The sequence below is a fragment of the Pezoporus occidentalis genome, unplaced genomic scaffold, assembly GCF_034315485.1.
Source record: "Pezoporus occidentalis ecotype Australia unplaced genomic scaffold, CSIRO_AGI_Poc_V1 ctg117, whole genome shotgun sequence".
In the NCBI taxonomy this organism is placed as follows: domain Eukaryota; kingdom Metazoa; phylum Chordata; class Aves; order Psittaciformes; family Psittacidae; genus Pezoporus; species Pezoporus occidentalis.
Window position 1 is genome coordinate 7,309,165 of NW_026912961.1, and position 27,064 is coordinate 7,336,228.

The window sequence follows — 27,064 nt, forward strand, 5'->3', positions numbered from 1 at the left end:
TCTCTTAGCTTCTGACTCTCTTGAACTTTATAGACTTACTGTGTTGAAGAAATATACAAGTTAGTGAAGGTCTGTTTTTGTTAATGTGTTTTGAAATGATGGAGATTTTATATGCGGAGGTTTAATAGAGACTTTCTAAACCCAGAAGTGGCAGTTCTGCTAGATTGTAATATCCGTTCACATGACTAATTGGATGTATCTCAATGAATGACATGTTTCTCCTGCAGAGCTCTGCTTCCTGTTATTTATCATTCCAGCTGTGTTCTTTGGATGTGCTGTTGTGAGAGCTGGGGAAGATATCAGGAGGCCCATCTCACCTCAGGAAGCATGCCACTTTTCTGCCCCGATGGGTATTTGAGGGCATTTATTTGTTGGTAGCATTTTGTTAACTAGAAGAGAAAGAAATACCTTTCTGTGGAACTGCATGAGTTAGAGGAAGGAGAATCCTACTAGTTGTCAACATATTGGCTGTGTATTTTGTTTTCTTGTGGTTGATTTTTTTGCGTTTTTTTTTTAATTGTGGAAAGCATTCAGTATTTTCTTGCTGCAGAAGAGACACAACAAGAGGTGAAACTTCATCTTTTACACAATTGAAATGCTTTTATGTTGTTTCTTCCCTACAACCCCACAAACCTTTTCCAGAATAATGCAGCAAGAGCTGGGAGTCAGCAGCAAAACATTAGCTTGACTGGAGAATCCATTTGGGCAACCTTGGATCACACTTTGATGGAACAATCCTCTCCTGATCAACACCTTTTTCGTAACAGCTGGACAGGGCCTCGTTACACATAGCTGCTTGTTACATATAGATACACTCATCTTACAGCAGAAAGCTAGTACGAACAGCTGTAACTATTCTTATAATAACTGTGAAATAACTGTGAAATAACTGTGAAAACTGAGGTGAATTCTGTCAAGTACTTGTTTGGTCAGTCAGCCTGATCCTGCGTGGTAGGCTGAGATGAGAAACATGTAAGGATTTAGCACTTAGAAGCTATGTAAATAAATGCACATATATAAGGCATACATCTTAGTTGTGATAATTAAGAAATGCCCTTTAACTTAGAATCATATTATGTTAGTATTAATTTGAAGAATAATAATTTATTTTTTTGTGATTGCAATCTTGGCATGTGTTCTCATTAGTTGCTTGTATTTGACACTGTTTACATGCTGCCAAATAGTTTTGTGTAGAAACAAGTATATGCAAGAGCTTGTTCTTTCTTTTTTTTCCCCCTTTTGCCTATTAGGCACATCTTTCTCATCCTATTTTCATGCAGAAGCTCAGTTTACTGAATCTTATCTGCCTTTTCTTCACCAGAAATCTCCTAAAGCAAGTATACCATGAGAAAATAAAAAAAGAAATTCAGTAAAGTCTTCTGTTTTGAGATGTGTAAACATTCTGCACTTGCAGGGTTGTTTAAGTTTAAGCAAAAATTTCACTGATGTAGAAGAAATGGTGGATAGAATCAGTTGTGGCATTGCCTCAGTTAAGTTACTTATAAACTGAGGATTTCAGAGCTAGATGGTCATATGGAAAATGCTAATACTAAACTGAGGTTGTTAGGAGGTATGCTCAAAAAACATGTTAATTGAAACAGAAGAATGAATAAAAGTTTTTTAAGCAAATAATACACCTATCCACACCATGAGCAGCCAGTTTCTCCAGGAGAACACTGTCGGAGACTGTGTTGAATGTTTTACTAAAGTCCAGATACACAATGTCCACAACCGTTCGCTCATCAGCCGAGTGGGTCACCCTTAGTAGATAATGGGGACTCCAATCAGCTCCCTGTTTCTGCCATCCAGCTCAGGAGGCTGAGTACCTTAAGGATGGCTGGTCTGTTAAAGACTGAGGCAAAGGCAGCATGAAGTACTTCAGCCTTTTACTCTTCCTCGGTCACTAGGTTTCCCCCAGTCCTCCTTGGCCCTCCTTTTATTGCTAATATGTTTGTAAAAATATGTTTTATTATCTTTTATGGATTAAGTTCTAGCCATGCCTTTGAGTTTCTAATTTTCTCTCTACGTAACCTAACAACATCCTTGTACTTTTCATGCACTGACTGTCCCTTCTTCCACAGATGACAAATTACCTTTTTTTCCCTGAGTTCAAGCAGCATCTCCCTGCTCAGCCAGGCTGCTCTTCCCCACCAGTTTGATTTCCAGTGCATAGGAACTGCCTGCTCCTCCTCCTTGAGGATTTCATTCTTGAAGAGTGTCCAGCCTTCCTGGATCTCTTTGTCCTTCAGTAATGTTCCCCAAGGGATTCTGTCAACCAGTATCCTAAACAGGCCAAACTCAGCCCTCCAAAAGGAAGCCCCCTGGAAGTTTCATGTTTTCTCTTTCCTCCTTTCTCTAAGTTTTTCTGCAGCTCTCCAGAGTGAATCACATGAAAACAGCACTGCCAAAAGCAGAAACAACAAATCTGCAGCAGGTCAGGCAGGTACCTCATTCAACAGAGCCTAAGATCAGAGGAGAGCGAGACCAGGCACAAGTGGGGAAAATAAAGCATGGCCTGAACCTTTCACTGGCCTAGCCAGTTTCAGTGAACTGAGGTGACTGCATGACAATGCCCCAGGTGCCTGCGACTGTTGTCCGCAAAACTGAGTGTGATGGACAACCGGTTACCAGCAGTGGCCTCCAAGGAGTTTTGAGAAAAAATGTGACAGTCAGCCTGGCCCTCTGGGAGCAGTCCTCAGCTGAGCTGCCAGTTTGCATCACAGCGTATCCCTCTCTGCTGTCCACCACCCCACCATGCCAGGGACACATCCACATTTACCTGGGTGAAGATGCTCCTATCTTGGAACTGGGGCATGACGAGGGTACACTTGGAGGTGTCCCAGCTAGGTGCAATTTCAGGGATTCAGCCTCTGGTACTGCAAGGAGTTGCGTACCTCCTGCTGTGAATCATGGAATCTTTTTCTTTGGCAGGGTACTTACAAATCATGTCTGGAGAAGGGAGGCTGCTTTCTGTTTTGTTGCTAGTTAGAGTTTTATATGGGATTACCTTCTCTTCTAGGGCTGGGGGATGTGGGGACTTGAGTTTTCATACCGTCCCTGCCTGATGAATACTCTTGACAGCCCAGCCTTAAGGTTTTGGTGAGATGTGGTGGTGCAAGGGCAGATACTGTGATATGCTGAGCTTTGTCGATGTTATAAGGAAGTATAGCCTTACTGTAGAGTCAGTTTTTGGACACAAAGGATACATGAAGCATGCTTTCAGTGTAAGATTAATTGGCAGACTGTCCTCCGCTTACAGGCTCAGTATTTCCAATTAGCAGATACGCTGAGCAGCACTTAAGCACCTTCAATTTTGGGGGCCATCACTCTTCCTTCTCTAGTTCCAACGAGGCTCAATAAGAGTCAAATAAGTGCTGAAAAGCACTACTAGTAGCCTATCTCTATGTTTCTATGTCTCTAAAATATCTTTAGAAGTAGGGGCAGGAACTCTGATTATACAGCATGTGTGGTCATTTGGCACTAGATACTCAAGTTGTGCTTGAAAGTTGAGGTAATCACAACCAGGAAACTTTCTGAAGGCCATGGTTAGCAAAGACTTTATAATGTGGAAGATCAATTTGGTTGATTCCTGATTCCTGCTATAGCAACTGGACATCACTGCATAATAGTGATTTGTGTTTTCCAGTAAAGGTGGGATTTACAGATGTGCCATTGTTCCGTGGAATGATCTAGTTTATTCTAACTCATTTTATAACCCAACCTTAAGGAATGGAATGATAAAAAGAATTGCTGTAAATATAAGCAGGTGTCTCTGTGCAGCTTTGGTGTCTCTTCACAGCTTTGCACGCAGCTGTGAAACATCAGGGTACTGGGTCTATTTCCTAGCTTTTCACTTTTAATTAGTAGTGAAGGCTTTCTGCTGCTGAGGCTTATAGGTGAAGAAAAAGGAATGAGAAAAAATTAACTGGTGACTTGTGGAGAGACTGTAGATAACCAGAGTGGCACTTCACATAATTATATTTTTGAAGTTTTACGTTAAATCTTCTATGAGCTAAGGAGAATAGGAAGGCACAAAAAAAAATTAGACTAATATTTCAAGGCTTGTAGTCAAAATCAGGGTGGGACATTAGTTTCTTTAACTACTATGGTATGTACAAGTCCTGCCAGAAGTTTACTTTGGTTTCTACAAATTGGCAGCAAATCATGAAGCTTGTAAATGGTACAGGCCTATACTAGAGCTTCCTTTTGCTCAGAGGTTAAAGACAGCAGTCAGCTGTGGATGAAGTCATTCCTGCTATGCAGAGCATCTTGTTTTGGTTTACTGCTGTCTACTGATGCTTTATTCTCTTTCTGTTATTCCACCATTACCTGTAAATATCTATGTTGAAAAACTAGCAGTAGTCACAGGTTGTTAGACAGAATGCAGATGGGATCACTGAAGTACTATTCTACCCATTGTATAGCCTCATAAATAAAACAGAAGTGTTCATAGCGTTAAAACATTTTGCTATTTTGACCAAACAAAACTGAGTTTTTCTGTTTCTTGAAAATTTCTCAGGAGTGGTTATTTCAGAGCTTAGGTCTTATTCTGCAGACAGGCACTTTTATCAAGCAGAGGACCTTTTAAAAGCACTCCTTTAAATAATTCTAGTTAACTTTAATGCAGCTCTTACTATACTTATGTAAGAAAAAGTAGAAGTAAGCTGTTGTTCCTGTTTTGGAGATACTGAGTCACTCTTTGGATGCCTTTTCAATATTTTTCAGTGATGCATCCCACTACATAAATAACTCACTTTAATAAACTTCTAAATTAATTTTTAATGAGTCTAACATTTTTTGGAGACAACAATTTTGCTGTTCAAAAATCATAAGAAACATAACTACTCGTGTCTAAACTTTGCAATATCTGGACAGCATTACATCTTTTCTGACAACAGCGAAAAAGTTACATTTAAAGAGTTTCAGGGAAGCTTAATCCAACATTTTGACGTTGTTTTTTTGTGACATCCATTCTGATTCATTCTTTCTTTCATCAGTCACATTAATGTAGATGTCCAATAAAATGCAAAAGGCTTAATTTTTTTTCCAAGTTGCTAGTTTATACTGTCTGCTTATGTTGAAGACCTGTGGTATGTCCTGAGTCATTTAATCATAGAATCATAGAACAGGGTTGGAAAGGACCTTAAGATCATCTAGTTCAGAATAGATACTAGATATTTGACAGGAAGGTCAGTTTCTGTTGCCTCCTGGATGGTCAATGAAGTAAAATTAAAAAGCTTCATTGACTCCTATGATACTAGTCAGAGCAGATACCTGAAGAACTGAGCACAGTCAAACACAGGAAACCTGAAGTCTGTCATTGCCAGAGAGATCTCAAAAAGGTTCCCACTGCAGCTGTGTGGTAGAAAGGAGTGCTGACTATTGGGGGTATCTGTCTATGCAGTTTAGGGACTGTGATTGCTGGTATGCACCTGTTGCTATTGCTTTGAAATTGGCTGTGTTGCATGCTGCAGACAAAACTGAAAGGAAGATAAGCTGTCCTGAAAAGCGCTGCTGCAGCATCTTGTGCTTCATCTTTTGTGTAAAAAACAATTCTGCTGTTGAATGGCTAGTCACAACACCAGAAAAAGATCTTGGCAATTTTTTAAACTGGTCACTACTTTTTTTGCTTGTGCCTGTTAAAGGCTTTCAAACTGTATTGAACTGCAGATCCCAAGGCTCACACCTGCAGGGAGGACCTGGGAAAGCTAATGATTAAGCTGTGGATGGAAGCTAGACATAAGTTGCAGTAGGGAATCAGCTCTCTGGAAAAGGCCTTTTCATCTGGACTTTCTCCAGCTTCTGGAGGCTTAAAACCTAAAGGATTTAGTGATGGTGTCATGTCGCAGAGCGTTGTCTGTCCAATGCCTTCCTTAATGGGAAGGTAAGTTAGAGAATTACCTTAGTATGTATTTCAGATCAGTAGATCAGATGTTTACACTGAGTGTGATATTCTTAATTCCAGGTACCAGTGGCTGAATGTCAGGTGTATACTCTGTCTCAGTGTCACTGCAAATTCAATGGACTTTGGTTAGGATCATTAGGAAACTGCAGATTATGGATTGTTTTCTATTAACTGATGAAGTGTTCATTTATGAAAACCAGGGTCTGAACTAAACTACCAGAAGTCATTGGTATAGAAAGTGCAGTCAAAGACTGCCATCCTGATTTATCATGTTTTGGTCCTGTTCTGATTTTAAACTCACTGCTCTTAAGGCCGTATCTTGTACTGCAGTTTTTGCAGATGTTAATAATGAAGTAGAGTTCGGTCTGTGCCAGCTTATAGGGAGATTGCCACATTTTTAGAGGAAGTGTTAGTGATTTATCAGCTAGCTTCCAAGTGAATTATGGTCTAGTGACCCAAGCAAGTGCCTAGGGGCATGATGCAGCGTGGAGATCATGAGATACTAGATCTCTGTTGCTTACAGTAGCTGAAGGTTCCAGTGTAAAATTGTAAAAATCAGGGAAATAAACATTGCAGCTTGCCAAACTGTACCATGCTGAAGTGGAATAATTTTACACATTCATTTGGAGCATATTTTTCTGCACTTTCTGTTTTCTTTGCCAGGACACTAATCACATAGTGCGCTTATAATGTTTTTCTTTTAGTCTCAAACAGGTTCTTAACCTTACTTGCAGCATAAGGTCTGCATTAAAATAGAACAGAAAAAAAGCAAGTGTTGGTGTTTTTAAATTCTCATGTATTCCTGCTTCAGAATAAAATGTGTGTTTATTTGAAACTCTCAGAGAGTGGGATCTCAAATTGCTGTAGCTAAGGTCAGTTAGCCATCCTAGAGGATAAAGAGTTTTTGTTGAGCTGATTCACTCGCAACAATTATCCTTATCACTGGTCTCACTATGGTCAGTCACTTGTGAGAGCATTTCATACTGGCAAAACGATGAAAAATCCATGGGACTACACAATCAGTAGCCTTTTGATCCAGGTTCCAGCTTCAATAGTGGAAATACCTCTTCTAATCTGCTCCTTGTATTGCCGCACTACATTGCATAATCCCCTCTCAAGTCCACAAGTGATAGGACTTACAATTTTTTGAGAGCCAAAGGAAAGACGTTCTTTTGCTTAGTCATTGAAAGTGAGAGAAATCAGATAGAGGAATAAACAAAAACAAAGCTCAACTAGAATTCCAGTTCCTCAGAAATAAAAAAAAATAGTACTTTTTCGCTACCTTGGTACTGGTCACTGGGCAGTATTTCCTGCTGGTGTAAGAGAAGCAGTGCTCTTCCTTTTTTTGATGTATAAAACTCTCATGGTCTCATAACATCTAATCACAACACTACAGGAAAGCCTTTTTCCTGTTTTTAGTGATTGAAGTACCAAACAGTGAGCTCACAAATAAAATGAAACAACTGCTTCTAGTTCTTTCATGTAAATAATTGATCTTTCATTCCGATTCAAAGTCATCAGTAAGAAGGATATAAGTTTTGATGGTTACGGTGTATGTGGAATTCACTGTAAAGGATTCTTTTCTATGAAATCTTTTTTATAGAGAGTTAGAAACTAAAGGGTTTTTCTTCAGATGGTCTTTTGGTATTTCTAATTATGCATTTGTATTTTGAGGTTTTGAACTTAGGAGGAGGAAATCTACAACTACAGTAGACTAGTTTTGATTGCTAAAATGGTAGACCAGTTTCAATTTGCATGTGTTTATACGTATGTTCTCCAGGTGAGTAGAATTTGAGAGCACAAATACGTTTCTATATTTTGTTGCCTTTTCAGACATTCTAGGTATTAGAGAAAGTTAAAGAGTGGATCCATGCTGTGTATGTGGTAATTATTTTCCAAGCTGATTTCACAGTAGTTAGTTCAGTCAAATGCAGTGCAAAAGGTGGTTTGTTGAGAATCACGTTCATTCTCAGCCAGCACATACATGCACATAGTATTGATTTCCCCTTTAATGCTGTGGCATCAAAAGCAGACCTCTAATTACAAGTTAGATAAAGCAATTGTGAGTTGAGTGTCAAAAGCTATTACTTGAAGCATTTTTCTAAATACCATGCTATTACCAGTCAACTCTGCAAAGTTATGCCATAAGCAAATGTCTTAATGGCATTAGTAGGTGTTCTTGTAAGACATTTCAAGATAAAACTTTCACATGTTGCTTTTTCTTACAAATGAAAAAATACACATCTCTATAAGTTTATTGATGTAGGCAAGCTTATTTTTTCTAGTCTTGTGTTACATTACTGTGATTTTGTAATTTTTCTTAAAGATACACAGTCAAATTATTATGTTTGACACTTGAAGCGAAGTGTCAGATTGCTCTCTTGAAGACAACTTACTTTCTTCATGAAGAAGGTAGAGAAGGTGGAGAAATTCAGATACAGAAATAAAGCAATGGGTATCCATTATAGATGTAGGTGGTGTTGATGGAGTCTATGCTACAGAAGTTTAACCTGCTTTAAAAATTATTTATATTGCAATAGAGTTCCAAAGCAATCATCAAATCTTGATTTTAGCAAAATGATGTACAGACTATTTCCTGTTTACTTGTTCAACATGTGTGAGATGCTGAGGCTGCTGGGTAGAGCTGTAGTGAGTGCCAAAGTTAGTGTAATGGGAAGATGTGTGTTACTTCTTCTTTCAGCCCAATTTACGTTCCTGTGCTCCTCTTTTTAACACTTCCTAAACATAAGATGAACAGTTACTATTGTTCTGCAGTGTAATGAGTGGTTTAGAACTAGAATATCTATGCTGAAACCCCTTTTCCAACTAGGAGCAAACCCTGCTCCTGAACTGATGATCTAAGTTTCATTAAAAAAAAATTATTGACAAAGATAAGAGTAGGACTTGAACTTACTTCAACAGTTTCCTCATTCATCTCTGAAATGCAGCTATAAAGAGAAGTGTGATGTCCATTTAATGCAGAACAGCATCAAATGAAATTCAGGTTTAAGTGCAGTACATATCTTGCACAGTACAATTGAAATTGCACTCTGAATTCAAAATAGGTGGGAAGTTATATCTCTTAGCTGGAATATGGTGAGGACCCTAAGTTATAAAATACTATTTTTAAAAAAATATTGTCACAGCAGTCATCCACCATTACAAATATGCAGAACGAGTAAAGACCCATGCATGGCCTGTCTGCGCCTCACACTATTGCTCCTCTTTCTTTCCTTATGACCTCAGGATCCTTGCATCTGTCAGTATCTTTCTTGCATGAAAGCATTAATATGTTTTTTTCCCTAAAAGGATTTCCCCAGTCTGGTTTTGGGAGGTCCAATGGACTGCTTCTCACATCAAGGAGGTTCAAACTTGAAATTCAGGATCTGCATTCTTGTATTCATAGTGTATTTTTCATTTCTGCTTAGATGGGATTTCAGTAGAACTGATACAAAGTATTTTTGAGGGTTTTTCTTTTCTGTTTCATTTCTGTTCTCAGTGCACAGAAATGATGAGGTTCCATGTGGAAATTTTTAAGTATAAGGAGATTGCTCAAGCACTTGAGACCTCTTGAGCTGATATATATAGGTGTCAGTCTAGATTAAAAACATGAGACAGGATAAATAGTGGCTGATAATATACTGTCATACAAAAGCTTGTGAAACAGAAGATGTGGAATGAAAGATAAACTACTGAAGTACAAATGTATCTGTAACAGAGCAGACTCATGGCCATGAATTTAAGGTGATAAAGAACATAGGCTTTAGTCACGGTGGTCTGGGAATATGGGCAGGCCCACATGATGCTATAGTTTAGATTTTCGACCAAACCAGTGTTGATAACCCATGTTTTAGTTACTACAGAACTGTGCTTGCGCAGTATCAAGGCCTTCTCTATTTAACACCCTGCCCCCTCAAGCAAGGAGGCTGATGGTGGACAAGAGGCTGGAAGGGGACACAGATGGGACTCTTCAAAAACTTATGACCAAAGCAGGTCAAAGTCCTCTGAAAATCTTAGAATGTAGTCGTTTAATTCACAGGTCAGACCTCTACTGTGGGCCACCACTAATGCGGAACAGAACATTCCTGGTTTTTGCTGTCTTAAACTCAATTTGCTAGCTTATACAGTTGGAGGTTTTAATCCTGGCTTTGTTTACAGGTACAATATGATGATTAGCTTACGGAGCAAAGCAAAAGGTGTAGAATTTACCTATTTATATTGAAAGCTATCAATCATTATTAAGCTGTGGCTATTCTAGTAGAGAAGTTCCTTCTTTTTTTCAGATTTGCAATTTAACCTCTTGGTATTTCTTCAGTAGAATGAGAATAGTAGTATTTTCTTACATCCAAGATTGTGAGTGTTTAAGACTGCAGACTTTATAATAAAAAGTGGTAAAATGCAAGTAGTTGGAAAAGCAAATTTGCAGGCTTTAGTTTATCACTTTTTTCCTTTGCTCAAAAATCAGATGAGAGACTGCTTCACCTATATGTATTTCATCCAAAGTTCTTCTTTATGCTTACCATGTAGATAAAATGGTGTAGCAATATCTAGTGAGTTTTCTTAAGTACAGGCATGTTCACTGCAGATGGTACATTTGGAATTTTCAGCTTTAAATTTCTGGCAAGCTTTACTCATTATATCCAAGCCTGTGTTTTCTAAGGCTAGTATCTTAGATAAATATGGGTGGATTTTCATAGGAATAGCAAATGTGTGGCCTAGCCAAAAATACTTAGCGTATTCCAGTTCTTCCTCTAAAGATTTTAAAAAACTGTTGAAAATTGTAATATATCGTCAAGTTATGTATTCAGAAACACTGATAATGATTCATCAGTAAAAATTAATAAATAAACCTGCTTAAGTTAAATTAATAGGAAGCATTCATAAAGCATAGCAAGAGTTTCTGATTTGTGCAAAGTAATATTGGGAGTGACACTAACTTCCTCTGCAATCTGAGGCCTTGTTCCCAAATTAGAAATAATTTTAGACCCCAAAAAGCATTAACAAAACCTTAAACTATGTTCATTATCCGTATAGTTGCATGGAAGAATTAGTTTAAGGACTTACTTTCCAAATCTCACCTTACATATACTTTTACCAGGTGGAAATATTTTATGTTCATAATTAACAAGGGTAAATTAGGGTATAAAACATTTTTAAAATTATGTAAGAAGCTGGCTGCAAAGATTTTTTTCTTGTTTCTTTAAATATATGTACATCTTTCCAGTTAAGTTAGTTCAATTTATGAGTAAAATACCTCTTGATGAGGCAGCACATCTCATGACATCATCTAGAAACATATCTAATGATTTTGTGAGGTTTCCTATTGACTTAATGTATCTAGTTGAAGATGCCCAGGCTCATTGCAGGAGGGTTGGACCAAGTGGCCTTTGAAGGTCCCTTCCAACCCAAACTATTAAATTCTGTTTCTTTCCTATCTCCTTTTATGAAGACATATGGATGCTTTCACGTTTGGATGTTTGTTTGTTTGCTTTGTGAGGGTTGTATTTTCAATTAGAAATCTGTGTAATGCATTAGTGCATTGACTAGGAAAATGACAAGATGGTCATTGTGGCAAAACTGATATTTTTTTTTTTTGGTATCTAAGTTTCTTGCATGAAGATGAAAAGAGATAGAAAGAGAGGGTGCCTGTGAGGTACCTGCTCAAGTTATTTTCTAGTCCACTGGCATCAGTATGTATCCAGACAGCATTCCTTTGGCATGGGCAGCACCATTTTGTAGGCATAAACATGAATATAGATTATTAAGACCTGTGAGGGCAGTGCATTGGCTGCAGCATGGGAATGTGAATTGTTAGAGACATTATTTCCGCTGCAGCTTCCACGTTCAGGATTTGTCAGGTTGGTGTAGACCAAGCAATAGCGAAGGCTGTATGTCCGGTGTTTTCCTGACACACTGGAAACAGTGCTTTTCCTCCCTCTGTTTTTCCCCGTGTCCAGCATCTGATTGCTCTGTCTTCAGGGTCAGAGTCACGTTGAAATGAAAGTATAACATGACCAATGTTAGTGCTTCAGACATGTTTCATTAGTTCCCATATAACTGATATGACCATAGCAATAACAGGCAAGGGAGAAACAGTCCATAGTTGTGGACTACACCATATCTATTAAGTGCTTCTGTTCACATACAGGAAGTTAAAAAAAAAAATGCGTTTGCTCATCAGAAAAGTGATTTTAAAGCATGTAATTTGGTGGTAAACGAGCAGAGAAACAGGGGCTGGATGTCAGCACTTTTGCCAGAAATACTTTTTTTTCCACTATCTGGTTGGATATATTAGATATATTGTATGCTGATATTAAATTAAAAAAACGAGACATATCTAGAGGAACTGTGGAGGAGAACAGCTGTTTCTCAAGGGATGACCTAATGTGTATGCCAACCGTGTCCAGCCTCACACAGACAACCACAGAAGGGCAGACACCCACCCACAACTACTCTTCTTCCCAAAGAAACAAGGTGTTTCTGCTCTGTGGAGACAAACCAGATTTCAGCCAGAGATACTTGAAACACCAAATGACCTGAAACACTGAAAGATGTACATTATTTTAATGCTGTCATCTGCTGGCAATGTTAACATGTAAGAGAGAGATTGTTTCCCAATCAAGAAGATGGTAGTGCAAATGTTGTTTATTCTGTTTGGTATTTTTAGTGATTGCCTTGGGAAATTCCAAGGATACCTTTATTTGTGCAAGACTACAGGGTTAGTTTACTGTTATTAAAAGTTAAGTAAGTAAGGTTTTGGGATGCTGCTGAATCTAAATTCTAGATTTGTGTTCTTTTCACCGAGAATGTTGCAGCCTGGGGAGAAACAGTTTAATTATTGTATTGAACCAGTAATGCCAAGTTTAAAAAATCATCTAACCTAACAATATTTACATGGTGATTAAAAGAATTTTTCCCGTGTAAAAATACATGCCTGATTTTGTCCATCTCCTTGAGTTGTATAATGCAGTAGTTGTTAGCTATTTTTCAACAAGATTTGTAATTGGGCTTTCATTCGTCCTTTTTGCTGTATGTCACAAGTGAAAAGACAAAACTGTCTAGTCTCACAGATTAAGAAGACAAAAGTATAGGCAGATGTTCAGTTCTTTCCAAGTGTTTATGCTACTCTGTTCTTTGGGCTGCACACAAAAAAAGGATCAACCACCCTCCTTTATGTAAAAATGATTGCCAGAATTTCTTGGAGCACATACTCCTTGTTCTGCGACTTTTCACCCTTCTACAGCCTCTCAACCAGTTTGAATTGCATTAAAAAAAAAAATCTTTATGCTTATGTGGCATATGAGCCTTGAAGTCTAAGCAGCTTCATGTTCTTCAGCTTCAGAAGTGAACAAAATAGTCCTTTTGATTAAGTATACCTAGACAGCAGCATACTGTTCCAAAGTAATACTGGCCTTGATGTTGCTGCTGAACAGGTTTGATTTCAATGCACAGAAACTAAACTGTAGTGGTTTTTTCTAGTGATTTCCTTTAATGAATGAGAAAAAGAATTGAATTACCTGCCTTAAGGAGGTTTCTGTACAATTAATGTGAAAGGTTGTATGAAAAAAAAAGAGGTTATCTGAAAAATTTTGGGGTTTGCTGGGTTTTGAACAGTTTTATATCTTAGCAATGCCTTTTTCCCTCCAGAAGAAGCTAAATTAAAATTTTACCTTGGGTTAAAATATATTAAGACATTAGTAAATAATTTATTTTTAATACATAAATCTATATATTTGGCTAAATATATTTTTTGCTCATTTTGTTTGCTCTTTCTTACTCTATGTCATATTTCATTTGCTCCATCAGACCTTCTATTTATTGTTTGTTTTGTCTTTGGTAGAAAATACAGAAAAAAAAGGCATATTTGTTTTATACATTCAGAATAATTTTCCCACTCACAAAAACAAAACTGTGAAATGGTAATTAGTATTGTAGAAGCACAGTCCTTTGCTGGGCTCCTATCAGAACTTCACACTTGTGACAAATTAGCTGCTTAATGCTAACAGCTAACAAATGTAGAGAAAGTGGCAAGGCAGCGTCACTGTTACCCCCCCTCTTAAGTTTAAGATGTGCATGTCTGAGATGTGAAGTGTTCCATGTGTTTGTTTTAATGCTGTCATCTTTGATTTTATTTGTGAGAAATAAATGAGATATTTTCAAGTTACTCTTTAAGTAACTTCCCATAATTATGCAAAAAGTCTTTAGCCCTGGGGACCTTGACTCAAAACAGCTTCAAGTCCTGTGCTGTAACCACATTACAACAGTGTGATGCTCAGAAACAGGATCCTGTCTGTGATGCAACACCCAAGTCTTTGGCATTTTTCCTGATATCTCACATTTAAGATTTGTGTAACTTGTTTTTCACATTTATTCTGTCATCTCATTCTCCACTGCTAATATACAAGTATCTTTCCTTTTGAAATAGCTTTATTCTATTTTTTCAGCTGTAGTGTATTAAAGGCTAAAGCTTGAGGTTTTCCTTGCCCATGCTTTTAACTTCTGACAGTTTCTTTATACCTAATTTTCAGATGTTCCTAGAAGAACATCCCAACTTAGTGCCACTTCGGAAAATATTTCTCATCTTTCAGATTAATAGAGCCATTTGTATATGAACGAGTCTAACCCGTAATTTCTTATGCACTACATAAAACATTGCTCAATAAAATGCATTTCTGATAAAATGCTTCTCTGATGATTGCTGTTAAAATACATGTTTTCTCCAGCAGTGGTGTCTCATATTCACATTTACCTATTTATGAATATATTCCAGTGTAAGAGAGATAGCGTGACCAGCAGGTTGAAGGAGGTGATCCTGCCCCTCTACTCTGCTCTTGTGAGACCTCACTTGGCGTATTGTGTAGAGTTGGTGTCCTCAGCGTAAAAGGGATATGAAACTGTTGGAACAAGTCCAGAGGAGGGCCACGAGGATGATCAAGGGGCTGGAGTACCTCCTGTATAAAGACAGGCTGAGAAATTTGGGGTTGTTCAGCCTGGAGAAGAGAAGGCAGCGTGGAGACCTCAGAGCAGCCTTCCAGTATCTGAAGGGGGCCTATAGGGATGTTGGGGAGGGATTCTTCATTAGGAACTGTAGTGATAGGACAAGGGGTAACGGGTTAAAACTTAAACAGGGGAAGTTTAGACTGGATATAAGGACAAGTTCTTTACTGTAAGGGTGGTGAGGCACTGGAATAGGTTGCCCAGGGAAGTTGTGAATGCTCCATCCCTAGCAGTGTTCAAGGCCCAGTTAGACAGAGCCTTGGGTGAGATGGTTTAGTGTGAGGTGTCCCTGCCCATGTCAGGGGGGTTGGAACCAGATAATCTTAAGGTCCTTTCCAACCCTAACTATTCTATGATTCTATGAGTTTTGAAAACATTTGAAAATTTAATGGAAGAGTTTTGCAAAAAAATAAATGCTCACTCAAGTATTTCGCTACAGATAACAGTGGCTACTTAAATTTCCACTCTTCCTCTCCCCATGCAGGTTTGAAAATTTTTTTAAGACTTAAAGTTCCTTTAGTCCCATAATTTTCGATGTCCACCAACTGCATAGTTTAGTTCATGTTACAGGTTCCATCCCTAGGATTCTACTGTTACTCGTAATGAAGACAAAAGTTGTTTTGTTTTGTTTTTTTCTTAATATTAATGCATTGTCTTTATGAATAAAGAATGTTTCTATTGTGTAATTAGTCTGAGAAAGGAAGTTGATGGCTATCAAAAGTAGGCTATTCAAGCACAACCTATTAAAATATATATCATCTTATGTAAACTTTCAGACTCACTATCCTAACCTTTTTACAGTTATTTAATATCCACTCTTACAATATGTGCAGCATAGAATTTGCAAGGATGTGAAGTTTTCTTCTATAGACACTTCCTTGGATTAAAAGAAAAAAAAAAGCAGAAAAAGACAACAACCCTAAACAAAAAAAACACACTCCCCAAACCCCCACTGTTTTCTTCCTTTGTTTGCAAACTAATTCCTCTGCTGAGTAGCTTTCAGTAAGTTACTGGTATGCCCAGAGATGTTTGTGATAGGCTTGCATTGAAATGCTTAAGAAGAAAAGACTTTCAGAATAGCATCCTGAAAAGACTTATTGGTGACAGGTTGAAGTGGGCTGGACTATAGTGTTTGTGTCATGAAAAGCTGGAGGGCTTTAAATCCTCTGGTTCCCTGAGCTTTTTGTGTTCTGAAATACTTGATGAACTCCAGAAGAGTAAAATGCAGCAAAGAAATGCATGGCCAGAGTGTTTGTGGAATTCAAAGAATATCTGTTAGAGAGGCTCTGAAATGCAGAAGCAATTTACATGGCAGGGGCTTTTCAAATTACCAGCAGCTGTCTTTTCTAACTCTGAATATTTCCTTACCCTCAATCTTCAGCGTCAAGCTTAATTAACTTTTGTCTTAAATATGTTTCTGATGCCTTATACCTTCCTCTTCTTCTGAAAGGCAAATTATGAGTAATTATTGAAAGATACATTTCTTGCATTTCAGTTATGCTGGTGGGATAGGGAGTGATAGGTAATCATATGCACCTTTTTTCTTGCCATCATTGCCTGGAATACTGAACCATTTCTGTCTCAGAAAGAAATGTTATTGAATAAACTTACTGTGTGTAACAGATGAGTATGCAGCTCTTGTATTTCTTTTGTTACTTAGAGAGCCATCAAAATACTGTACCTTTAGCATCCAGATGCTTAAGCACTGCCGTGCATGCCACAGAAAAAAGTAATGTACATCTTTTCATAGAAGTGTATTTCTTCAACGATGTATTTCAAGTTCTCCACATAATAGTGAGGGCATCATAAGGCAAAAATATTATCTTTACTAGGGTTTTCCTGAGTAAGTCTTTGATACCTTGCTGTCTTAATGACAGACTGCGGATTTCCTCCTTATAAAAAAAAAAATAAAATTGATCTTAATTTCCTACATATTTTCCTTGTTCTTTGTATTCTGTCCCTCTCATATACGAAAGCTAAAATAAATACTTTTCTGAAAAAATCTTACTTACTTGAATGGCAAAATAGCTAAAGCAGTTAAAGCTAGGCCGATAATGCCTGTGACATCTTACTTCTTTTACCTGATGGCCTCTGGAGCCTGAATGTATCTTTGAATAGCAATTTTTCATGTTGCTCCTTATGAGACAACGACAAAAAAAGTGTTTTTTCTTTCCATTCCTTTTCTTTCTCTTAGACTGCGGAAGGGAAACCCATGTATAGATTGGCAGAATGCCTCATAACCAAGCTTTCTTTCTTGTTTCTACTCTGTGATACTTCATCACCCCGACATTAACACAAAGAAGTGCAAAACCTTTTAGCTAAGTGTTCCTTCAAGGTGTCATTTACTAGCTTGGGAACTTACTTCCTTTCAACATGAGCTGGCAAAGGCTATAGTGAAATGAAGCATCGACCCTTAGAGTTCATCAAGAGTGGCCTTTGTAGAACAGCAGACATGCTCTGTTCTAGGACTGCATCAACTTTTTAAACAAGTTCTGTGTGATGCAGGCATCCACAAAGACAGGATGTAGTTATGTTTCGATATACATTCACAAAAAAATGCTACCTCAGAAATGCCTCCTTTCACCTCTTGTTGCTGCTTATGCTGCCTTCATAAATTGTTTGAAGTTTTCAGGATTTCATGCTGAGTAAAAGTTTTCATGGATTTAAAGCACACTTGATGAATTTGCAGCATCAGTTGCATCATATTTATTCATCAAGTTAGTTAACAAATTAATGTAATGATTAATCTGAAGGCTTTTCTAATTTTAACTGCAGAATCAGTCTGTTCCAAACTGTAGACCTCAAGCAAAAATCTGAACTAGGGAAAATTAAAAGCAATGTGGAAACAACATAATTTTTATATGCAGACTTTTAGAAATCTTCCTTTTCACATTGTAGTTGAAATATTACTTAAAGGAACTATAAAAGATAACTGATTAAAACAAATTCAGTTGCATATATGATTAATTCACACAGTGGAAAACTGATTGTAAGTGCAATTTTATGCGTATGACCTTGAATAAAACGACTTCTGTATTTGTCACTTCCATTATAAATGTAGAATGCAGTTAACAATAATCTTGGCAGAGGAGCAAGATCCTAACGTAAAAATCTGCTTACAAAGTAGAATTATATCATTACTGGAGTTTCAATATGATGAAAAGTATTTTCTGGTATGTGAGTGCTAGTGAAATAGTCACCAAAGCTGATTTAACTTGTGTGCTGTAAAACTGTCTGAAGATCTAATTCCCTCTGGAATATGCTTTTTTTTTTCTGTGAGAAATTTACATGAAATTTCTTACTGTGGTTTAATTCAAAGTATGTGTCATGCCACTTCCTATACTTGCATGCTACTACAGCAGTCCTTTGAATGCTTGGCTGCTTCCTACTGAAGTTACGACTGTAGCTACTTCTACTTCAGATGAAATTTAGTTTCATGTTGCTAGTAATCCTGTGTTACTGTGGATTGCTGCTGGGAGGTGCAGTCACCTCCCAGGTCCACCACACATTCCCTCTGTTTTCCCTCTACAAAAATTACATGGTGCTGGGGTGACATGGGTGGGTTTGGTGATCTGGTGGAAATATAACCCTTTTGATGGTGCAGCATGGATGTAGCTAACAAAGTAGCAGCTATCCATATACTCCACTGGGAACCACAGAGAAATTTGAGTTGTTTCTTCCATTTATTTTCATGCAGCCTCCTAATAAAATCATATGACAAGGGAAGTTTGTGAATCATATGTCCTGTAAATATTTCTTAAGACAGGCATTTTCCTATAAATATTCATACATTTTAAAAAGACACTACTTCAAACAAACACAGAGCTATAACACTGTTTGAAAATCCTTGAAAATTAAGAAGTATATTTTTAAAACTTTTCTGCTTCTCTGATTCCTGGATTATCTACTTTTCAAAATAATTCTGTAATAGGATAAAATATTGGTTTATCAATTAAATAGGCATTCTTCAAATGAAGAAAAGGCTTGAAAATGAGGCTTCATATGGAAAATAAACTTCAAATTCAGTCTTGAAAAATTCTCTGATTAAGTTTGGCAACCAAATGAGATACATATATAGCTGTGAAACCTTGATCCAGCTTTAGGATTTATCCGTATCCAACTTGTCGCTTTGATTTTCTGAATAAGCATTACACTTTTCTCACAGATTATATATACCTTACTTATCTGATAAACTGAATGATCTCCTTTGAAATTCTAACTGGTTAGCATTGCTAATTATATTGGCTGTTGTTATTGCTAATTATATTGGTTATTGTTTTTTTTTTAGGTTTCCTCTCTTTTTTTTTTACTTGTCCTATTTGTTCTTGTTTTGCATTAATCCATTCAAAACAAGTTATCCTAATGTTTCTTATCTAAGTGTCTCAGAAGGTTAAGGGAAAAAAGTTGCACTAATAATAAGGAAATAAGAAGTGACTCTACCCAAAACTCTGACCCAAAACCCAAAAATAGTGGGCGTAAACTTTAATTCAAAAACACGTGTGTTTTCCAGATGTCTATGTAAGCAGTCTGACAACCACCACCAGCAGAAGAATTCCTATGTACACAACTGACCTCATTTAGCCTCCTCTGAAGTGCTTGCCATGTTGTTATCTATTTTATGCTTTGACTTTTTAAACTTCTTTCTTTGTGGCTACCCGAGCCTTTCATTGTCTTTCTATCTCTGTCTCATCATCTCTTTTCCTGTCTCGTCTGAAACTCCATGTCTCCTCTTCACAGCAGCTCACTAGCTCTGCTCCTTCTTGCTTGTGTAACATTTCTGCAATGGAGCTGCTTAACTGTGCAAGGATGAGGGTGAAACTTATTGGTAGAAAACACCCTGTGAAACCTATATTGCAGGCAAAAATCACAACAGCTTTCCTGCTGTAGCCATGGTGTCTGTATGGGTGATTGCTGTCACCCTTGTACAGAGCATGGCTCCAGGCTAGGCAAGGCGTCCCACTGTGGCTTTCCACAGTGGGGAAGGGGGAGAACAAACCCTGGAAGTTTTGTGTTTTGCTTCAGCAGCTTAAATTTATACTCTTACAGCCCAGCTCTGCTTCCAAACACAGGGTATACCTCTGATGTGGGAGGTACTTCTGGTTTTTGTTGCTTCTGGAAAGGCAGCAGGCTTCACAGTTGGCACAAGGCATGACAAGAATGTGCCTATACAGAAGCTTTCAGCATATCTGGCATGTAGGCAGTTTCAAGGCTTGCCTCTAGACACCAGTGCAGTCATCTTCCCCTTGGAAAAGAGTGGTATAGGCTGTGCCTCCTAGAGGTTGTATGTGCACCTACATACTAGCAACATGAGCAGTTGTGAGACAATGCAGGACAAAAATTCTGTCTGTAATGGAAGATTTGGTTCAAAATCAGAAACTAGTATCCAAGAGTTCTTCATATTGCTGTGGATTATGTATTATTGTATGTCTTTGTTGCAAACTGTGCATGTTTCCAGTCGCTAAAAAGCCTACCATGCAGAATTTAATGATCTTGATAATGTTAAAATGTGTTCAGAGGAGTATTGTAGCATGGGTGCAAATTACTATGAGGAATTAAGTATTGCAAGACACTGTGGGTAGTTGTGCATTTGCACCTAAGGATGAGCAAAGGCAAAACCTTTAACTTCAGCAGTCTGTGCTCACTTGGAAAAATGTTTGTCTGACTGCAGGCATGGAACCCGTTGTGCTGGAGAGGTGGCAGCCACAGCAAACAACTCCCACTGCACAGTAGGAATCGCCTTTAATGCCAAGATTGGAGGTATGTGAGACAATATCCCACCAAAAATAAAAAGTAGGCAATGAGCTATTTGTGCTAAATGGTACATTCAGACCTTTCTAACAAGAGAAGGGGATTTGTATTAATAACAAACCTAGCTGTGTTAGCAAGTGAATCTCAGTTGTAGAGTGGCTATTAAATATCAGTACTGAAAGAGCTTGTCCACAGTGACACTTCTCCAGTGCTCCCTGGAACACTGACTCTCAGTACACAACTTGGAAAAACAGGTGAGACCTTTGATGAAAACACAGACCCCAGAATAAGGACATTTGGGTTTTTTCACAAATCCGGAGCTATACGTGGTGAACTTTGACAAAAAGTAAGTGTACACATCAGGAATATTGCCTTGCATATTGATCCCAAAATAACGCTGTCGAAACATAATGCATGCTTGTGTTTAGCTGTTATTGGAGAGAATCTTCTTTTGATCCCTCTGTGTGATTGGATTATTGCCTGGAATACAAGATTCAGTTGCACATTATTTTACTCTGGCCAAGAGGTTACCTTGTTTCTGCGAATTCTTAGTCAGTGGCTACTCAGTTAAGACCTTTGACTCAATTTGACTTAATTGTGGAGGTGATTATCAAGATGTCATCTGTCTTATCTCCTGGGCTGTAGCCTGGCTGTGCCAGATCTTAAATGCTTCAAGTGAAGTTTTACCCTGAACTTTTGATGAAATCATGGGATTAGTGTATTGGCTTTCAGTAGAAAGACCTAGCTCAAGCTCATTAATTGTTGATTTTCTGTCCCAGAATAGAGCCCATCTGTGAAAACAGAAACATGTTTAGATACAGCAGAGGATAATTCAGAAATACGAGCAGGCAGAGTTCAGGCTATGTTTCCTCAGTTAATAGTACTGTATCTGTTCTTTACTGAATCAGTAAACGTTTAATCCATATCAAATGTGAGCACAGCTGCATTTCAAATTAGCTAAAGCACACAACATCATCCTAATGTCAGCTTTCTGTTTTCCTGCTGGCTTCAAGAGGATAGGCAATACCTGATCCAATATAAGGTTAGAGTGATGCAGAAAAACAATTTCCCTTCAGGTGAAGAGCCTGCCTGCACAAAGTTACCCTGTCAGAGTGGTTTAGAAAATTAGAATGGGCCAGGTGAGTTGAGTCTGTGGCAGATAAACAGGCTTTCTCATGTGGACATGGCATTTGGTCATGTACTAGCAGCTATAAAATCAGATCTAATGTGTTGTCAAATGAAAGTCAGAGGAGAGTTAGTGCACTAGTAGAGATAAAAGCTTCTGATAAAGTTTCGTTTATGAGTTAGAAGTCACGCAACCTGCAACAGCTTGGGTATGTCCTTGAAAAGTTTTTCATTAGTGGCAGTGGCTTCTTAAAATGCTTATTAAGCATTAGGAATGTGCAAAAATAATGTTTTAGAAACCCTCCAGGCATATTAGCTAAATCACAGTCTTTTCTAAATACACTGTAAAAACTGATTCAGATGGACATAATATGAATGTAGTTAATGTGAACAAAAAAGACTGGCTATGTATGCCTTTATTTATTTATTTTGTATGGAGAATATAACAAGTCTTCAAGAAATTTCAATGATCTCAGTGAAATAAAAATTTTGTCCGCTCCATTTGTCACCAAGATTCTGCAGAGCCATCAGTAACACTGTTCTTAAAGCTGAAAAGGTGGCACATTACATGGAGGTAATGTGCCACGTTTTAAAAGCATCAGCACTTGAAAATAAGACTTCAGGAGGCTCAGCAGATAATCTGTAGAAAGTCAGAGGCAAGAGAATTCCAGAGTATTGGGAAGGGAGGTTAAGCTTCCTTTTCCACTAGCTATATACCTTTGAGAATTTTACTGCTGCTGACCTCTGTTCGGCATGCCTCCCTCCCCTCAGAAAAGCCATAAGCCACAAATGTGAATATGCAGTGATTGTGTTCCCTCTCCACAGTCCAGGTGATAGAGTATAAAAACATTGAATCATATTATGTTGAACTAGTGTTCAGCTTGCTTGTTTCCCAGGGATTTCAAGACCCTCCTGAGGCCTTCTTGGAGAAGAAACTAGAGTAGAGGTAAAGCAGTTACATTCTCCTTATGTAGAAGAGCACCTGCCAAGAGTGATGTTGAATTTGCTCCACCACAATAAGTATTCTTTACTTCAAACCAAAAACCATCTCTGGACATGTGTATTAAGGAGATAAAGCAAAGCCGAAAATATATAATTTCTATTGATATTCTGACAGATAGTGGCAGCTGAACAAATCTGATCTTTGTGATGGCAAGTTGTTAACAAGACAGCCACCAGTAATGCTCACTTTTTTCTACATGTGTTTGCACTTCTTGTCTCATTTCCACCTATTAGAACCTCTGACCTCAAATAAGTCAGAACTAATATTCTTAGAAAGTCTGAGCCTTCCCTTACAACAGTGTAAATGGAGATGTAATCTGCAGATAAGAGAATTTGAGTAAAATTTCAGTCTGGACCTTCAGTTCTTTTACATGTTGTGACATGTTTCTTAAAAAAAAAAAAAAACGCACTGTGCCTGCAGTTTGTGCTTAGCTGAGCTACTGGCCCTTTCACTGAAAGACAAACTAGTGCATCAAAGGGGTGGCTCTTTTTCTTAATGTGACTCTCTGCAGTAATTACACATAGCAAATTACCACCTAGAGAGGTTGTGAGACCTTTTATAGGACAGGATTATCAGTGTGGTGTTATTGTTGCAAACTGATTGTGGAAGTTGCAAAGCATCTGCAGGGATTTGAGAGTTTAGTTACTTGGCTGGGATCAAGTCCTGACAGGAAAACGGTTACACTGAATTATGGCACAACAGATGTAGCTTGTCTTCAGCTGACAAGGAATTAGTTCAGATGTTTCTTTAAGTCAGATGCTGATTAAAAACAAACATTTTAAAAGAAAACTTGCTTTCAGGTCAGTTCTGCACATTTCCTGTAATCCATTGAAAGTTTGTTCTGACCAAAATGACACATTTTGGCAATTACTGCAAATGTTGGAAAAAGTTTACAGGGCTTTAAAGTCTTAGGTGGAACAATCTGCAAATTCAGTCTGTTAATTGCCTTCTGGACAGCTTTTTTGCACTACCACCACATGCCAAATGCAGTTTGGAGATTTTGTGATCAGCAAAATTAACTATTCCTGATATCTGGGAAAAAAATGAAAAGGCAGGCAGGTGGGCAAGAAAGACAAGAAGGAAGGAGGGCAGACAGGCAAGACAAGGAAGGCAGGAAAGAGGGAAGGGGAGGGGAGGGGAGGGGAGGGAAGGGAAGGGAAGGGAAGGGAAGGGAAGGGAAGGGAAGGGAAGGGAAGGGAAGGGAAGGGAAGGGAAGGGAAGGGAAGGGAAGGGAAGGGAAGGGAAGGGAAGGGAAGGGAAGGGAAGGGATTATTTTTGTTTTGAATAGCCAATGAGATGTCTGATCTTCAGAGTCACCCTGGAAGCGTATCTGTCAGTTGTTGGCCACAGAGAGCAACACCTGAGTCACAGCCTTTTCCATGTTGCTTTAGATTTGACCACTTCACCATTAGCAAAAAACCCTTGGTGTGAATTACTTCAGGTGCCCATGGCAGAATTTGGAGTTACTGTTCACCAGGTGCATGTACTATTATTTAGGCTTGCTACACAGTAACAGAGACATACAGGAAAGCTTTATTTTCCTTCTTTCAAAAGCAGTGTACATTTTATTGTCTTTTTTCAGAACTAGATAATATTTTAGTGTACTTGAAAGAAATTGAGAACACAACTTCCACCCATCATTAATTTTCTGAGATTATTCTGAGGAAGAAAAATAAAACTAGAGAACCCCAGAGCTGGTTTAATGTCCTTTTTATAAAAATTCATAATGAGATCACTGTTTGTAAAAGTTTATTATCTCGCAAAACATGGTCAGCTTGATCGTAGAAATACGATCACTTTTCATTTGTGAGTCAATTAGAGTAAGAAAAAAAAGGACCCTCTATCCACAAAAGTCCCCTCTGCCTTTTGTTAATTGGAAATTAAGGCCTTGGTAAACATTCAAGTTACTTCAGCCTGAGCTCATGAGCAAAATAAAATGTGTCTGTAATTAAAAATATGTAAATTTGGCTTATAAATAGCAGTGGCTTCTTAAAATGGAAAAAGTGTCAAACTTGTTATTTGTGGAACCAGTCATTCTCTGTACTATCATACAGTTACATGCTAATTATTATTTAATATTTAACACCCCTTTGATAAAATTTTATGTTAGCTATATGTGGTTTCTTTTTCTTGTTTAGGTTAAAGCTGGCATTGGTGTTTTTCTCAGTAAGAATTAACTTCAGTCAAAATCTTACAGTTAGTCAAAAGAAACAACTTCAAGATTTAATTTGTTTCCAGATTTAAGAGTACCTTATTCAATCTAGTGATCTTAAAACATCATGTGGGCACTCACTTTAGAAGGGCTGGCACATTGACTTGTCAAAACCCACATGAATGGATTCTTTTAACACAAGAATTTCAAATTACACCTTACAAAAAATTCTACACAGAGGAGGATGTTCAGAATATAGTTTCAGGTTGAATAATGTTATGTATAGGGTAGTTGCTGTAACTTCCTCTAATTGTCTTGCTACTGTATGTGGTAATTTCCCTGTACACATGAGTTTTTTCCCAGTTTCTTCTTTGGGGAAGAGTAATCCTTTTATTACATCTGTCAACGTATGAAGGACTATGAATGACTCAAAGTAAGTGCTGCAGTTTCACTGCGGTATAAAAGGAAAAAGAAAATCATATATTATCTTCTTTTTTAAATTTTCTCTAGCATGAAACTTTGTTGCTGGAGTTCAAAGGCTGTATAGTGGATAAATGACTCATGGATGTTTTTTAAAACTCGAAGAAACACCAAAATATTGCTTTTTGTTTTTTTCATCTAGAGACTTTTTTTATTGGAAAAGCTCATACCCAAAGAGGTTTTGGGTTTTTTTTAAATGGCAGTTTAAATTCCTGTGATCATTCAGTCCAATGTCTTACCAATTTTCACTAGGGAAGAAAAAACAAACCAAAGAAGTATTTTCAGTTGGTTGGTCCTGTTCATTGTGTCTTTCATTCTGAAGGTGTACGGATGCTGGATGGAGATGTGACAGACATGGTAGAAGCAAAGTCTCTGAGCCTTAATCCCCAGCATATCCACATCTACAGTGCCAGCTGGGGGCCTGATGACGACGGTAAGACTGTGGATGGACCTGCATCTCTAGCACGTCAGGCCTTTGAGAATGGCATCAGAATGGTAGGTTGGCATCAAAGTGTATTTCCTGGATCTGCTTTTGTGTGCAAGCGTAAGGGGACATGTGCCTGGTATGTGCTAGTACAAAGCAAGGGGAAGAGGAGAACATTCTGAAGGAAAGAAAAGCTTTCTTTGTGTAAAACTAAAAATACATTTTTCTTTTATAGTGACCTGATGGTCAGTCCTTCCTGAAGTATCAGCTCTGTTCATTTTCAGCTGGGATACAGCATCCTCAGTGTCCTTTAAAACTGCTCTGAGGTGATGATGTAACTCTGCAAGAAGAAATAAGACTGAAAACTGCTATTTTGCACAGCAGTGCCAAGTCATCAAATCTGAATTGCAGTGAAATTTAAAAGCAAAAGCCTTAACTGTTTTCGCCTCTTTCTTCCTTTCTATCATTGCTTTGTTTTGCTTGACTTCTTAATGGAAGTTTGATAATTTTAATAGGGAGTTGGGGCTAAACAGTCTACACCCATGTTTTTTTCAGCATTTATGTCTGTTCTTTCTCAGAACTTACAACCTATTTATAACTTATATATACATTTCTCTACAAGTTTGGGCTATCACATTTTCTCTGTGGTGTAGCCCAGAGATCTTCAGTAATACAACACACAAAATCCCAAATGCCCCTATATGACAAAATCTAAGACCTTTTTATTTTTCTTTAATAAGTTACTGTCAAACAAATAAGACCATGGATGGAAATGATTAGTTAGAGGAGCTTTTGATGTCAGAGGCCAGTTTTTAGTTCTTCCTTTTACCCTCCTGCCTGCTAAATAGCTCAGGGAATTCCTCATCTTTCAGTGATCACACCTTTTTCCGCTGTGTAGAACTGGTGGAAAGGATTTTAAAGCTTTGCATTTGAAGGTCTGAGCATTATTTTGAATGCGGCAAAAGACTTGCTGGTTCAGTGGTGGGTGGCTCCTGCGTCAGAAAAGATGAGATTTATTAAAAAAAATGTTTAAAGAAACTGAAACTGTTGGACCAAAGTGGACCCAGAACATCGTTTCTGGAACATGGTAACACTGTTCAGCAAGGGAAAATGCAGATATTGTTGAAATCAGTGTTTTAACCAGGCATGCCAAGACTGATTTTGGCAACATTCAGCCTGGAAGATCTGTGCTGTGTGTAGAAGACAGTGTCTGACACTGAGAGACTATAT

At 37.9% G+C, this 27,064-nt stretch overlaps 1 protein-coding gene across 3 annotated transcripts in view; it reads left to right on the top strand.

Moving 5' to 3' along the window:
- Positions 1-27,064, top strand: part of PCSK5 (proprotein convertase subtilisin/kexin type 5) — a 260,279-nt gene that overhangs the window by 83,203 nt on the left and 150,012 nt on the right. For all 3 annotated transcript variants that reach the window (XM_062641593.1, XM_062641602.1, XM_062641612.1), the window contains exons 6-7: positions 20,571-20,659; positions 25,733-25,905. In XM_062641593.1, coding sequence (XP_062497577.1) covers positions 20,571-20,659; positions 25,733-25,905 — 262 coding nt within the window. The remainder of the gene's footprint in view (positions 1-20,570; positions 20,660-25,732; positions 25,906-27,064) is intronic.